The sequence below is a fragment of the Manis javanica genome, chromosome 7, assembly GCF_040802235.1.
Source record: "Manis javanica isolate MJ-LG chromosome 7, MJ_LKY, whole genome shotgun sequence".
Taxonomy (NCBI): domain Eukaryota; kingdom Metazoa; phylum Chordata; class Mammalia; order Pholidota; family Manidae; genus Manis; species Manis javanica.
In genome coordinates, this window is record NC_133162.1 from 73,787,966 (window position 1) to 73,805,520 (window position 17,555).

The window sequence follows — 17,555 nt, forward strand, 5'->3', positions numbered from 1 at the left end:
TTTTAGGAGACTTCAACACAACACTCACTCCAAAGGGCACATCCACCAGACAGAAAATAAGTAAGGACACAGAGGCACTGAAATACACACTAGAACAGTTGGACCTAATAGACATCTATAGAACTCTACACTAAAAAGCAGCAGGATACACATTCTTCTCAAGTGCCCGTGGAACATTCTCCAGAATAGAACACATACTAGGATACAAAAAGAGCCTCAGTAAATTCAAAAAGACTGAAATTCTACCAACCAGCTACTCAGACAATGAAGGTATAAAACTAGAAATAAATTGTACAAAGAAAGCAAAAAAGACTCAAAAACACATGGAGGCTTAACAAAATGCTTCTAAATAATCAATGGATCAATGACCAAATTAAAATAGAGATCAAACAATATATGGAAACAAATGACAACAACAATACTAAGCCCCAAGTTTTGTGGGACGCAGCGAAAGCAGTCTTAAGAGGAAAGTATATCACAATCCAGGCATATTTAAAGAAGGAAGGACAATCCCAAATGAATAGTGTAAAGTCATGATTATCAAAATTCGAAAAAAGATGAACAAATGAGGCCTAAAGTCTGCAGAAGGAGGGACATAGTAAAGATCAGAGAAGAAATAAATAAAATTGAGAGGAATAAAACAATAGAAAAAAATCAATGAAACCAAGAGTTGGTTCTTTGAGAAAATAAACAAAATAGATAAGCCTCTAGCCAGACTTATTAAGAGAAAAAGAGAATCAATACACACAAACAGAATCAGAAATGAGAAAGGTAAAATCACAACGGACCACACAGAAATATAAAGAATTATTAAGGAATACTACAAAAACCTATACGCTAACAAGCTGGAAAACCTTGATGAAATGGACAACTTCCTAGAAAAATACAACCTTCCAAGACTGACCAAGGAAGAAACAGAAAATCTAAACAAACCAATTACCAGCAACAAAATTGAAGCAGTAATTAAAAAACTACCCAAGAGCAAAACCCCTGGGCCAGATGGATATACCATGGAATTTTATAAGACATACAGAGATGACATAATACCCATTCTCCTTAAAGTTTTCCAAAAAATAGAAGAGGAGGGAATACTTCCAAACTCACTGTATGACGCCAGCATCACCCTAATAACAAAAACAGGCAAAGACCCCACCAAAAAAGAAAATTACAGACCAATATTCCTGATAAACATAGATGCAAAAATACTCAACAAAATATTAGCAAACCGAATTCAAAAATATATCAAGAGGATCATACACCATGACCAAGTGGGATTCATCTCAGGGATACAAATATGGTACAACATTTGAAAATCCATCAACATCATCCACCACATAGACAAAAAGAAGGACAAAAATCACATGATCATCTCCATAGACACTGAAAAAGCATTTGACAAAATTCAACATCCATTCATGATAAAACTCTCAACAAATTGGGCTTAGAGGGCAAGTACCTCAACATAATTAAGGCAATATATGAAAAACCCACAGCCAACATCATGCCAACAGCGGGAAGCTGAAAGCTTTTCCCCTGAGATCGGGAACAAGACAGGGATGCCCACAAGACAGGGATGCCCACTCTCCCCACTGGAGGTCCTTGCCATGGCAATTAGACAAAACAAAGACATACAAGGCATCCAGTTGGTAAAGAAGAAGTCAATCTGTCACTATTTGTGTATAACATGATATTGTACATAAAAAACCCTAAAGACTCCACTCTAAAACTACTAGAACTAATATCGGAATACTGCAAAGTTGCAGGATACAAAATTAATACACAGAAATCTGAGGCTTTCCTGTACACTAACAATGAACTAATAGAATGAGAAAGCAGGAAAACAATTCCATTCATAATTGCATGGAATTTTGCACAGAAATTTTGCAAGGGAAACAAAAGCAAGAATGAACAAGTGGGACTATATCAAACTGAAAAGCTTCTGTACAGCAAAGGACATCATCAATAGAACAAAAAGGCATCCTACAGTATGGAAGAATATATTCAAAAATGACAGATCCAATAAAGGGTTAACATCCAAAAATATATAAAGAGCTCATGCACCTCAACATACTAAAAGCAAATAATACAATTAAAAAATGGGCAGAGGAACTGAACAGACACTTCTCCAAAGAAGAAATTCAGATGACCAACAGACACGTGAAAGGATGCTCCACATCACTAGTCATCAGAGAAATGCCACAATGAGATAACACCTCACACCAGTAAGGATCGCCACTATCCAAAAGACAAACAAGAACAAATGTTGGTGAGGGTGTGGAGAAAGGGGATCCCTCCTGCACCACTGGTGGGAATGTAAATTAGTTCACCCATTGTGGAAAGCAGTATGGAGGTTCCACAAAAAGCTCAAAATAGAAATACCATTTGACCCAGAAATCCCACTTCTAGGAATTTACCCTAAGAATGCAGCCACCCAATTTGAAAAAGACAGATGCACCCCTATGTTTATCGCTGCACTATTTAGAACTGCCAAGTAATGGAAGCACTCTAAGTGTCCATCAGTAGATGAATGGATAAAGAAGTGTAGTACATATACACAATGGAATATTATTCAATCATAAGAAGAAAACAAATCATACCATTTGCAACAACATGGATGGAGCTAGAGGGTATTATGCTCAGTGAAATAAGCCAGGCAGAGAAAGACAAGTACCAAATGATTTCACTCATATGTGGAGTATAAGAACAAAGAAAAAACTGAAGGAACAAAACAGCAGCAGAATCACAGAACCCAAGAATGGACTAACGGTTACTAAAGGGAAAGGGACTGCGGAGGATGGGTGGGAAGGGAGGGATAAGGACGGGGAAAAGAAAGGGGGCATTAAGATTAGCATGTATAATGTGGAGGGAGGCACGGGGAGGGCTGTGCAACACAGAGAAGACAAGTAGTGCTTCTACAGCATCTTACTACACTGATGGACAGTGACTGTAATGGGGTTTGTGCAGTGGACTTGCTGAAGGGGGTAGTGTAGTAAACATAATGTTCCGCATGTAATGGTATATTAATGATACCAAAAAAACAAAACAAAAGAACAACAAAATCATACAACCCTACAGAAAAATGGGCAAAAGATTTGAATAGACATTTTACAAAAAAGGGATATCAAAACACCCAATGAACATGTGAAAGTTGCTCAACTTCATTAGTCAGAGAAATGCAAATTAAGCCATAATGTGATGCTGCTATACATCAAGAAGAATGACAAAAATAAAAAAGGACCATACCAAATACTAGTAAGGATGTGTGAAAACTGCCGTTCTCATTCACTACAGAACAGAATGTAAACTGGTTCAATTACTTTGGAATCACTTTGGAAAACTAACTGTACCTAGTAAAGCTGAACATAGGTATACTCCATATCCACACCCAGAAAGAGGAGATACCCATAATACGCAAATATTAACAAAGTATCTAAAAAAGTAATTACTGTAAGATTAAGATGAGGTTCCTTTTATTGTCCTTCTTGGCTCTAGAACTACAAAATTATTAAAAATCATGAATTAGTTTAAGTGCAGCATAAATTACATTACATGTGCTGTTGGCCTAAAAACCCATTCATCGCTTTCAATATGTCAACAAATAACTGAAGGCAAAAACTTGAAATGAGTAATATTTTATGTATGTATGTATATATATATATATATATATATATATATATATATATATAATTTTTTTGGTCAGGACCATCAAAGAGAATGGCCTGGCCAAGTGCAAAGAGCGTCACCTTTTTGCTGGGATTCGTGTTCTCCATCTTGGCCTTCAGCAGCTTCATCTTATTCTTAGTTATTGAATTCTCGATGATCTGTTGCCCAGAGGGAGAATGCTCAAGTTCCTTATCCTCCGCAGTATGTGAACCATACACAGTGCCACGACTGCAAAGAAATTATGACTACCATTGAAATGTGCCTGATATCTGGCCCAACGGTTTAAAATATTCTATGTGCACTAGAAACCACAGATGCTGCTGCTGGTAAAACAATAAATCCGCCATGTCAGTGTACACTCAAGGCAATTATACTTCAAAAAATATATTTCGCAGGAGAAAAAAATAAATGGGGAGGAATATCACGATCTAGCATTACTGTAAATCTAGGGCAGTCAAGCTTTTTCTGAAGCCAGTATGCCATAAGTAAAGATCTTTTGGCATCTGCTTGCTTATATTACTCCCACAGCAGGAAAATCCATTTCCACAAGAATGTTCAGATTTCATTTTGTCAGCCAAGGCAACGTAGACCATAGGTTGATCAGATTTCCATTAACCAGGAAGAAAAAGAAATTCACACAGAAGTCCAGATTTTTATTCCTCCTGAAAGGATTCTCTGTAAAAAAAGGAAGTCATTCAGACTTCATCAGAATATTTTCTGTTCTTAAAAAACAACAGCAACAAAAAAGAGTAACTTAAGATTTTTCTTGGTGTGTTTGGAGTAACCACCTAGAAGAGCATAGATTGTAAAATGAAAAAAGACACTCGAATCATGACACAAATTATTAAATATGTAAAATATTTCAATTACTAACCAATCACCATGACATTTATTCACACCTCAACAAATTATTATTTGGGGGCCCTTCCCTTTTACTGCATAATATAATGGCACTTACCACACTACCCTCACATGTATTCTTCGATGTCACCCTCCCCTCTTACCTCCCATATGTAAGTAAGTGGGAAGCAGAAATTAGGTTTTATTCATCTTTCTAGTCTTAGCACCTGATACAGTGCCTGGCACATATCCAATAAATGTTTGTTGAATTGAACAGAAACATTACTTAAATTTCAACATTACTCAGCATTTTCAATAATGGGAATATTAGAATGGTAAGGGTTTGCTAAAAACACAAGCTTGGGATATTTGAAGAATGACTAAAATTTTAAATAGAGAAAAATAAGAACGTGTGGAAGTCATTCTGCCTGACTGATTTAAAGGAAAACTAAAGTTTGTATCTGGGGAAGGAAACCAAAGATATATGAGGGTTAAGATTTCTTGTTCTATATGGTTGTAAGAAATGAAAACAGTTTAGGATAGCCTTAATAAGGGGCATATTCCATAATGCTTCTGAAGTACATAGTACCACCACATGAAGGCAAAGTAGAGAGTGGAGAGCCCCATTCTTAAACTTTAATGGTAAAACTGATGATATTCTGAAATCATGGGTTACTTATATGCATAGAGGGCATGGGTATCACAAGGGAGAATGCTCGGAATAGGCTCCAAAACCAGTTTAGTCTCTAGTGCTTGACTCATGACCACCACTTCTACTATTTTAGATGCTGACTACAGTATAAAAATTGACACAACAGGCGCAATGCTGAATTAACATTGCTCTATTTACTGAATGCCGTCTGCCAGGTACTTGCCATGTATTATTTCCAATCCTCACAAAAACTATGTAAGGTGATACGGTGTCCCTTTTTATAAATGAAGAAACTGCAGTCAAGAGAAGTGATTTTGTTTGGACCAGAAAGCTAGTAAATAGAGGCCCTAAGATTGAAATCCCCTGATGTCTCATACCAAAGTCCATTCTTTATACAATTTCCTGCTGCTTCCTCAGGCACCAAGCAAGATGTTACCATGTCATGCTTGTGTACCCATGTAAGTGACAGAACTTAACAGTATGTGAAGGCTCTTGTCTTGAAGTTAACTATACCTGAAAAGGAAGGATAACTGAAGATTTTTACCAGTTCATCATTGGAGTTGGAAGGAATGACTCGAGTATACTCTATTCTTATTTTAACTTTACCCTGCAATACTTTAAGTACTTCTCTGTTACATCCTGTAGTATTTTAACTTCAAGTACCCATACTGAATACTGAAAGAGGTTCCTGACTCAACTTTCTGTCAGAACAAACTGGTCCTTTACTATTTTCCTGTGGAGAACAATATGTGCATGTATTTTCAAAAGTATAAGCACAATAAATATTTCATTGGATGTAGTTTAGAGAATTAAAAAACACTTTGAAATTCACCTATTTTTTTCAAATAAACACATTACTGTGTTTTCTTTCATAAAGCACAGATTCATGAGGGTCAGTTAGAAGCCCCTCACAACTTTTTTTCTAAATGGAAAATGTGACTAGACTAGGATAATACAGTAATTTATAAACTTAATCAAAAATATCTTTTATACTATTTAAATATTCCAAATATTTTCTTGGATTTCTAAATACTTTATTTAATGTTGTATTTAGCCTTTTCTAAATCTTTTAATCTAATAATACAATTTAAAAATGAGATGGACAAATGTAATATTTATTTCAACAGGAATAATTGTTTATTCCAAAGTCAATCCTTGTGTGACATTCATAGACAAGTTATCATTTAATTAAGTCTTGCAATGCCTCCTTTTATTTCTTTCCACTTAAAAAAGCAGTAGGTGGCACAATTAACTAAAAAGATATGAGACAAAAAAGTGACAGATACTAGATCTTGTATCAGAATGATTCAAATAAGCACCCAATTCACTCTGTTTCTTCTTAGAGCAGAACTTGGTAAACTACGGTGACAGGCTAAATTCAGTCCACCATTTACTTTGGTGTGGCCTACAAGCTAAGAATGTTCTTTAAATTTTCAAATAGTTGATAAAAATCAAAATAATATTTTATACCATGAAAATTATATGACAAAGTTGTGCCCAGAAATAAAGTTTTACTGGAACACAGCCACACACTCATGTGATCACATATTTCATATGGCTGCTTTCGTACTAAACCAGCAGTGTAGCCCCAAAAGATATATAGCCCTTCATAGCTTTGCATTGTATCTTGCACTACAAATGTGACACAATCAATATTCAACAGCAGTTTGAGTGCCACACGTATCATTGTACCATGATAGGTTGTTTTTACTGCTAGTATATATATCCAACATGTTAAAAAAAGAATGAATAGTGGACTTCAAGTGCTGCAGTTTCAAGGCACAGGAGAAAGTTATCAATTAAATGGCAAAGCATTCTGTGTATTATGCACTGTTACTATAACTGTACTAAAGAAAAACCATGCATTTGGACATAACCAGACTAAGGACTCATCACAGCATTTCAAACTTGCAGAAAAGCAAGTTGAAAAATCAGAAAATTTAAAATGGAGTATGTCATCAGAATAGAATTTCTAAATAAAAATGTACAATGCAAATGAGACAGCAGCCAAAATAAGTTCCTGGGTGACTTATGTACTAGCCAAGCTAAAACTCTGTTTACCAATAGTAAGTTAATAAAACCATGTTTGATCACAGCAGTTGAAGAAATGTGCCCAAAGAAAACAAACTTGTTTAAAGACCAGTCCTGAGGATTAAAGATGGCGGCATGAGAGGTGAGACAGGGGCATTCTCCTAAAACCACATATAATATGAAAATACAATTAAAATGACTAATCCTGAAAGAGCAACAGGAAAGACATCTGCGCCAAACTAAATACACCTGGAGAAAAGAATAAACCTCAAGGAACAGGGTAACATACAAAAGCCGTGGCCCGGTGGGACCCAAGGCCTTCCCCCACCCCAGCTCACCAGTGGGAGGAAGAGAAATCGAGCAGGGAGGAAGTGGAGGCCTGAGACTGCTGAATACCTAACTCCGGAGATGTGCTCTGGGAGCACAAATGTACATTTCACGGTGCTTACGTGGCACTCTTGTGATTAGGGGATTGGAAAGCTAAGACAGACAGAACACCTGGAGAGACTGAGATTCCAGCCAATTGTGGAAAGCAGGGATCCATATCTGGCTGCTCTGGGACAAAAGAAAGGTGGGCAGGCTGAGAGACTTCCTAAGAGCAAGAGGGCTGCTAAAGGGGCAAGGATTGCACAGAGCTTACTGCTCAGGAGAAAGGTAGACAAAATTGTCCGGGTGCACTCTGCCCAGCAGGTTGGGAACTTTCTCGATCTTCAGGCACTCCAGCTCCCTGGCTAGCTACCCACTTTGAAAGACCCCCTCCATGATATACAGCCTACTGCGCCTTTCTCCCGGCCAGCCCCCATGGCTCACAAACAGGCAAACCCTACCCAAGCATTAGGCCAGCCAGAGGGTAGCCACATCTACAGTAACTACAAATGCAAAGCATAGAGGCTTATATCTGTGTGCTCGGCCCACTGATTCTGCAGTGGAGCAGGCATAGCAGCTGGGAACCAGGAAACAGCTCTTTCCTCCCCCCAGGCACTAATACTGCACCCCTGCGAACCCCGACATTGCTTCAGGGGCAGAGCAGCTCCAGAAAGAAGAGTTTCTGGGCACTAGAGGGTGCAATATACAAATATGAAATGCCAAAGAAACTTGGTTCAAAGTAAAATTATGCATACAACACCTGAGAAAGATTCAGATGAAACTGAATTCATGAATTTTCTGGAAAGGGAGTTCAAAGTAAAAATCATTAACATGCTCATGGAGGAACAGAATAATATTCAAGAACTCAGGAATGAATTCTGGTCAGAGATCCAATCGTTAAAGAGCACAATTGAGGGTATTAAAAGCAGATTAGATACCGTGCAGGAGATGATAAATGAAATAGAAATTAGAGAAGAAGAATACAAAGAAGCTGAGGTACACAGAGAAAAAAGGATCTCTAAGAATGAAAGAATATTAAGAGAACTGTGTGGTCATTTGAAATGGAACAATATTCACATTATAGGGGTACCAGAAGAAGAAGAGAGAGAAAAAGGGAAAGAAAGTGTCTTTGAGGAGGTAATTGTTGAAAACTTCCCCAACCTGGGGAAGGAGATAGTCTCTCAGGCAATGGAGGTATACAGATCTCCCAACTCAAGGGACCCAAGGAAGACAACACCAAGACATATAGTAATTAAAATGGCAAAGATCAAGGATAAGGACAGACTATTAAAAGAAGCCACAGAGAGAGGATCATGGAAAGAGGGTGGCATGAGTAGTTCAGTGGAAATCTCCTCCCAAAAACATATATATTTATGAAAATACAATAAATACAACTATTTCTAAAAGAGACACCAGTGGATGCAGTACAACAGTCAGGATACATCTATATCTGTGAGAACTCAACATCACACAAAGGGGGTAAGATACAAGCTGCAGCCAGGCAGGACGTGAATGCTCCCCCATCCCAGACCTGGTGGGAAGAAAGGAGTAGGAACGGGGAGGGAGTGAAAGCCCAGGACTGCTAAACAAGCATCTCTAGAAATCCGGACCCGGAGAACAGACACAAGGTGCATGGGGTGTTGGATATTAGAGAAACGGAAAAGCAAAACCTGTGGAGAGGTCTCTGCAACCGGCTCCCCTGAGACAAAAGAAGAGCAAGTGCTTTTTGCAAGTCTTAAAGACACAGGGACCCCACAGCTGGACGAAGTCGTCCCAGCACACTTAGCCAGCTGCTGGGAATCCCGGGGAACTTTAGGCATCCTAAACCCCTGGGCAAAAGAGAAGCTCTGAAGCCCCTCATGGCACTAAGCAGCCTGCCAGTCATTCCCCCAACTGGCACAGACCCTGACACACCGGCCCAGTAGTGGGAGAGTGGCAGCATGCGCCGGGGGTGGTGGCGCCGCAGGGGACTGGGAATGGCCCGCATGCACCGGCGGTACCAGAGGGGACTGGGAGCAGCTCATGCAAGCCCGCCATGGTGGCAACTGAACAGCCCGGGAGAGGCCTATGCGTGCTGGCGGCAGTGATGCCAGAGGAGACCGGGAGAGGTCCGCGTGGGAGAGGCCTGCATGCACCAGCAGGAGTGCCAGAAGGAGCAGCTGCGCTCCCAGCAGCCGACCGGAATCCCAGCCCAACGCACAGCGGCCCAGGCCAGATTCAAAGGCCGCTGCTGGCACACAGCCGCCTGGCAGCGGTGCTGCTATTGTGGAGGAGCCCACCTGGGATGCCTGCAACTCCCTGCAGGGCTCCGCACTGCTCTGATGGAGACCCTGCCCACAGCAGCTTAGGGGATTAAACCGGTGGCTGCTCCAGGAGTGTGGGTAACTGACACAGGCAGCGGAGAAGGACAAGGCAACCAGCAAGCAGAAAACGACTTTCTTCTCCCCGCTGACACACCTGCAACATGCCTATAGCCACTGCAAGCACCATGAAAAGGCAAAAAATTTAGTCCAGCCCAAAATAGTTCAGACAAGCCCTGAGAGAGGATCTGCACAGATGGATCTAACCAGTCTCCCTGAAAAAGAATTCAAAATAAAAAGCATAAACATGCTGACAGAGCCGCAGAGAAATATACAAGAGCTAAGGGATGATGTCCAGAGGGAGATTACAGAAATGAAACAATCTCTGGAAGGATTTATAAGCAGAATGGATAAGATGCAAGAGGCCACTGATGGAAAAGACACCAGAAAAACAGGAATGCATAGAAGCTGATGCAGAGAGAGATAAAAGGATCTCCAGGAATGAAACAATATTAAGAGAACTGTGTGACCAATCCAAAAGGAAAAATATCTGCATTATAGGGGTACCAGAAGAAGAAAAGAGAGGAAAAGGGATAGAAAATGTCTTCGAAGAAATAGTTGCTGAGAACTTCCCCAAACTGGGGGAGGAAATAGTTGCTCAGACCATGGAAGCACACAGAACTCCCAACAGAAGGGATCGAAACAGGACAACACCAAGACACATAATAATTAAAATGGTAATGATCAAGGACAAGGACAGATTATTAAAGGCAGCCAGAGAGACAAAAAAGGTCACCTACAAAGGAAAACCCATCAGGCTATCATCAGACTTCTCAACAGAAAGCTTACAGGCCAGAAGAGAATGGCATGATAAATTTAATGCAATGAAAGAGAAGGGCCTGGAACCAAGGATACTGTATCCAGCACGATTATCATTTAAATATGAAGGAGGGATTAAACAATTCTCAGACAAGCAAAAAGTTGAGGGAATTTGCCTCCCACAAACCACCTCTACAGGGTATCTCAGTGGGACTGCTCTAGATGGGAGCACTCCTAAAAAGAGCACAGAACAATAGAAACAACATATGAAGAATGGAGAAGGAAAAAAAAGAAGAGAAAGAAATAATCATCAGACTGTGTTTATAACAGTTCAATAAACAAGTTAAATCAGACAGTAAGGTAGTAAAGAAGCTAACCTTGAACCTTTGGTAACCATGAATCTAAAGCCTGCAATGGCAATAAGTATGTATCTTTTAATAATCACGCTAAATGTAAATGGACTGAATGCACCAATCAAAAGACACAGAGTAATAGAATGGATAAAAAAGCAAGACCCATCTATGTACTGCATACAAGAGACTCACCTCAAAGCCAAAGACATGCACAGATTAAAAGTCAAGGGCTGGAAAAAGATATTTCATGCAAACAACAGGGAGAAAAAAGTAGGAGCTGCAATACTACTATCAGACTAAATAGACTTCAAAACAAAGAAAGTAACAAGAGATAAAGAAGGACATTACATAATGATAAAGGGCTCAGTCCAACAAGAGGATATTACCATTATAAACATATATGTACCCAATACAGGAGCATCAATATATGTGAAACAAATACTAACAGAATTAAAGGAGGAAATAGAATGCAGTGCATTCATTTTGGGAGACTTTAACACACCACTCACTCCAAAGGACAGATGCACCATACAGAAAATAAGTAAGGACACAGAGGCACTGAACAACACTACAACAGATGGACCTACCAGACATCTATAGAACTCTACATCCAAAAGCAACAGGATACACATTCTTCTCAAGTGCACATGGAACATTCTCCAGAATAGACCACATACTAGGCCACAAAAAAAGCCTCAGTAAATTCCAAAAGACTGAAATCCTACCAACCAACTTTTCAGACCACAAAGGTATAAAACTAGAAATAAATTGTACAAAGAAAGCAAAAAGGCTCACAAACATATGGAGGCTTAACAACATGCTCCTAAATAATCAATGGATCAAGGACCAAATTAAAATGGAGATCCAGCAATACATGGAAACAAATAAGAACAACAACACAAAGCCCCTACTTCTGTGGAATGCAGCAAAAGCAGTCTTATGAGGAAAGTACATAGCAATCCAGGTATAGTTAAAGAAGGAAGAACCATCCCAAATGAATAGTCTAACATCACAATTATCAAAATAGGAAAAAGAAGAACAAATGAGGCCAAAGTTCAGCGGACAGATGGACATAATAAAGATCAGAGAAGAAATAAATAAAATTGAGAAGAAAAAAACAATAGAAAAAAATTAATGAAACCAAGAGTTGGTTCTTCAAGGAAATAAACAAAGTAGGTAAGCCTCTAGCCAGACTTATTAAGAGAAAAAGAGAATCAACACACATCAACAGAATCAGAATCGAGAAAGGAAAAATCATGACAGGCCACACAGAAACACAAAGAATTATTAGAGAATACTATGAAAACCTATATGCTAACAAGCTGGAAAACCTAGGGGAAATGGACAACTTCCTAGAAAAATACAACCTTCCAAGACTGATCCAGAAAGAAACAGAAAATATAAACAGACTGATTACCAGCAACGAAACTGAAGCGGTAATCAAAAAACTATCCAAGAACAAAAACGCGGGCCAGATGGATTTACCTCGGAATTTTATCAGACATACGGAGAAGACATCATACCAATTCACATTAAACTTTTCCAAAAAATAGAAGAGGAGGGAATACTCCGAAACTCATTCTGTGAAGCCAACATCACCCTAATACCAAAACCAGGCAAAGACCCCACCAAAAAAGAAAACAACAGACCAGTATCCCTGATGAACTAGACGCAAAAATACTCAATAAAATATTAGCAAACCGAATTCAAAAATACATCAAGAGAATCATACACCATGACCAAGTGAGATTCATCCCAGGAATGCAAGGAAGGTACAACATTCGAAAATCCATCAACATCATCCACCACATCAACAAAAAAAGGACAAAAACCATATGACCATCTCCATAGATGCTGAAAAAGCATTAAACAAAATTCAACATCCATTCATGATAAAAAGTCTCAACAAAATGGGTATAGAGGGCAAGTACCTCAACATAATAAAGGCCATATATGATAAACCCACAGGTAACATCATACTGAACAGCGAGAGGCTGAAAGCTTTTCCTCTGAGACCAGGAACAAGACAGGGATGCCCACTCTCCCCACTGTTATTCCACATAGTACTGGAGGTCCTAGCCATGGCAAATAGACAAAACTAAGAAATACAAGGAATTCAGATTGGTAAAGAAGAAGTCAAAGTGTCACTATTTGCAGATGACATGATATTGTACATAAAAAACCCTTAAGACTCCACTCCAAAACTACTAGAACTGATATCAGAATACAGAAAAGTTGCAGGATACAAAATTAACACACAGAAATCTGTGGCTTTCCTATACACTAACAATGAACTAATAGAAATAGAAATCAGGAAAACAATTCCATTCATAATAGCATCAAAAAGAATAAAATACCTAGGAATAAACCTAACCAAGGAAGTGAAAGACCTATACCCTGAACACTACAAGACACTCTTAAGAGAAGTCCTCTTAAGGACACTAACAAATGGACCCTCATCCCATGCTCCTGGCTAGGAAGAATTAATATCGTCAAAATGGCCATCCTGCCCAAGGCAATATACAGACTTGATGCCATCCCTATCAAATTACCAATAGCATTCTTCAATGAACTGGAAGAAATAGTTCAAAAATTCATATGGAACCACCAAAGACCCTGAACAGCCAAAGCAATCCAGAGAAGGAAGAATAAAGTGGGGGGGATTTTGCTCCCCAACTTAAAGCTCTACTACAAAGCCATAGTAATCAAGACAATTTGGTATTGGCACAAGAACAGAGCCACAGACCAGTGGAATAAAGAGACTCCAAACATTAACCCAAACACATATGGCCAATTAATATACGATAAAGGAGCCATGGACATACAATGGGGAAATGACAGTCTCTTCAACAGACGGTACTGGCAAAACTGGACAGCTACATGTAAGAGAATGAAACTGGATCACTGTCTAGCCCCATACACAAAAGTAAATTTGAAATGGATCAAAGACCTGAATGTAAGTCATGAAACCATAAAACTCTTAGAGAAAAACATAGGCAAAAATCTGATTGACATAAACATGAGTGACTTCTTCAAGAACATTTCTCCCCGGGCCAGGGAAATAAAAGCAAAAATGAACAATTGGGACTATATCAAGCTAAAAAGCTTCTGTACAGCAAAGGACACCATCAATAGAACAAAAAGGTATCCTACAGTATGGGAGAATATATTCATAAATGACAGATCCGATAAAGGGTTGACATCCAAAATATATAAAGAGCTCACACACCTCAACAAACAAAAAGCAAATAATCCAATTGTAAAATGAACAGAAGAGCTCAATAGACAGTTCTCCAAATACTAAATTCAGATGGCCAACAGACACATGAAAAGATGCTCCACATCACTTGTCATCAGAGAAATGCAAATTAAAACCACAATGAGATATCACCTCACACCAGGAAGGATCACCATCATCGAAAAGACAAACAACAACAAATGTGGGCAAGGTTGTGGAGAAAGGGGAACCCTCCTACACTGCTGGTGGGAATGTAAATTAGTTCAACCATTGTGGAAAGCAGTATGGAGGTTCCTCAAAATGCTCAAAATAAAGATACCACTTGACCCAGGAATTCCACTTCTAGGAATTTACCCAAAGAATGCAGCACTCTAGTTTGAAAAAGACAGATGCACCCCTATGTTTATCGCTGCACTATTTACAATAGCCAAGATATGGAAGCAACCTAAATGTCCATCAGTAGATGAATGGATAAAGAAGATGTGGTACATATACACAATGGAATATTATTCAGCCATAAGAAGAAAGCAAATTGTACCATTCGCAACAACATGGATGGAGCTAGAGGGTATTATGCTCAGTGAAATAAGCGAGGTGGAGAAAGACAAGTATCAAATGATTTCACTCATATGGGGAGTATAAGAACAAAGAAAAACTGAAGGAACAAAACAGCAGCAGAATCACAGAACCCTAGAATGGACTAACAGTTACCAAAGGGAAAGGGACTGGGGAGGATGGATGGAAGGGAGGGATAACGGCGGGGAAATAGAAAGGGGCATTACGAATAGCATGTATAGTGTGTGTGGGGGCAGAGGGAGGGCTGTACAACACAGAGAAGACAAGTAGTGATTTTACAGCGTCTTACTACGTTGATGAACAGTGACTGTGAAGGTGTATGTGGGGGGGGGACTTGGTGAAGGGGGCAACCTAGTAAACATAATGTTCTTAATGTAATTGTAGATTAATGATACAAAAAAACACTTAAGAAGGTAGATTTCATTTACATGTTTTTTCCACAATAAAAAATTAGTCATTAATAATGAAGAAAAAAAGCAGCCACAGAGAGAAATAAGATCACATACAAACGGAAGTCCATAAGGCTAACATCAGACTTCTCAGCAGAAACCTTACAGGCCAGAGGCGGTGGCATGAAGTACTTAATGCAATGAAGCAGAAGGGCCTCGAACCAAGAATACTTTATCTGGCAAGATTATCATTTAAATTTGAAGGAGGGATTAAACAACTTCCAGATAAGGAAAAGCTGAGGGAATTTACCTACCACAAACCATCTCTACAGTCTATTTTGGAGGGAATGCTATAGATGGAAGTGTTCCAAAGGTATAATAGCTGTCACCAGAGGTAATAAAACCACAGTAAAGAAAGTAGAACAGTTAATTTCTAAGCAAATGTGAAATTAAATCAACGACCCCCAAAGGCAATCAAGGGATAGATAAAGAGTACAGAATATGATACCTAATATATAAAGAACAGAGGAGGAAGAAAAAGGAACAGAAGAAAAGAACCTTTAGATTGTGTTTGTAATAGCATATTAAGGGAGTTAAGTTAGACTCTTAGATAGTAAGGAAGTTAACCTTGAACTTTTGGTAACCACGAATCTAAAGCCTGCAATGGCAATAAGCACATGCCTATCGATAATCACCCTAAATGTAAATGGACTGAATGCACCAATCAAAAGACATAGAGTCACTGAATGGATAAAAAAACAAGACGTATCTATATGCTGCCTACAAGAGACTCACTTTAAACCCAAAGACATACACAGACTAAAACTGAAGGGATGGAAAAGATATTTCATGCAACTAAGAGGGAGAAAAGAGCAGGTGTTGCAGTACTTGCAGCAGACAAAATTGCCTTCAAAACAAAGGAAGTCACAAGAGACAAAGAAGGACATTACATAATGATTAAGGAGTCAATCCAACAATAAGATATCAGCATTATAAATATCTATGCACCCAACACAGGAGCACCGACATATGGGTCCTAAAAGGGAATATATGATGCAGTGCATTCATTCTAGGAGATTTCAACACTCCACTCACTCCGAAGGACAGATCAACCAGACAGAAAATAAGTAAGGAGACAGAGGCACTGAAGAACACAACAGAACAGATGGACCTAACAGACATCTATAGAACTCTACACCCAAAAGCTGCAGAATACACATTCTTCTTAAGTACACATGGAACATTTTTAACAGATCACATACTAGGCCAGAAAAGAGCCTTAGTAAATTTAAAAGAGTGAAATTATACCAACCATTTCTCAGACCACAAAGGTATGAAACTAGATGCAAAGAAAAAGAAAAATTACACAAACACCTGGAGACTTCACAACATGCTCCTAAATAACCAATGGATCAGTGACCAAATAAAAACAGAGGTCAAGCAATATATGGAGACAAATGACGACAATAATTCAACAATGCAAAAATCTGTGGGACACAGCGAAGACTGTGCTGATAGGAAAGTATATTGCAATACAGGCCTACCTCAGGAAAGAAGACCAATCCTACATAAGCAGTGTAAACTCACAATTAACAAAACAAGAAAAAGAATAACAAATGAGGCCCAAAGTCAGTAGAAGGAGGGACATGATAAAGATTAGATCATAAGTAAATCAAATCAAGAAGAATAAAACAATAGAAAGAATCAACGAATGCAAGAGCTGGTTCCTTGAGAAAAAAACGAAATAGATAAACCCCTAGTGAGACTTATCAAGAAAAAAAGAGAGTCCATACACATAAACAGAATCAGAAATGAGAAAGGAAAAATCACTATGGACACCACAGAAATACAAAGAATTCTTAGAGAATACTATGAAAAACTATATACCAACAAACTCGATAACCTAGAGGAAATGGACAACTTTCTAGAAAAATACAAACTTCCAATCTAGAAAAATACAACCCTCCAAGGCTGACCCAGGAGGAAACAGAAAATCTGAATACACCAATTACCAGCAACAAAATTGAATTTGTAATAAAAAAACTACCTAAGAATAAGATCCCTGGACCAGATGGCTTCACCGCTGAATTTTATCGAACATTTAGTGAAGATGTAATACCCGTCCTCTTTAAAGTTTTCCAAAGAGTGGAAGAAGGGGGAATACTTCCAAACTCATTCAATGAGGCCAGCATCACTCTAATACCAAAATCAGGGAAAGACCCCACCAAAAAAGAAAATTACAGACTAATATCCCTGATGAACATAAATGCAAAAATACTCAACAAAATATTAGCAAACCGAATTAAAAAATACATCCAGCTGATCATA

General features: G+C 38.7%; 1 protein-coding gene across 4 annotated transcripts in view; it reads right to left on the reverse strand.

The window, feature by feature from the left end:
* The window catches only part of LOC140850423 (AN1-type zinc finger protein 4-like), a 77,482-nt gene that overhangs the window by 18,301 nt on the left and 41,626 nt on the right, over nt 1-17,555 (reverse strand). For all 4 annotated transcript variants that reach the window (XM_073241148.1, XM_073241147.1, XM_073241149.1 and 1 more), the window contains one exon: nt 3,744-3,891. In XM_073241148.1, the coding sequence (XP_073097249.1) occupies nt 3,744-3,891 (148 nt within the window). The remainder of the gene's footprint in view (nt 1-3,743; nt 3,892-17,555) is intronic.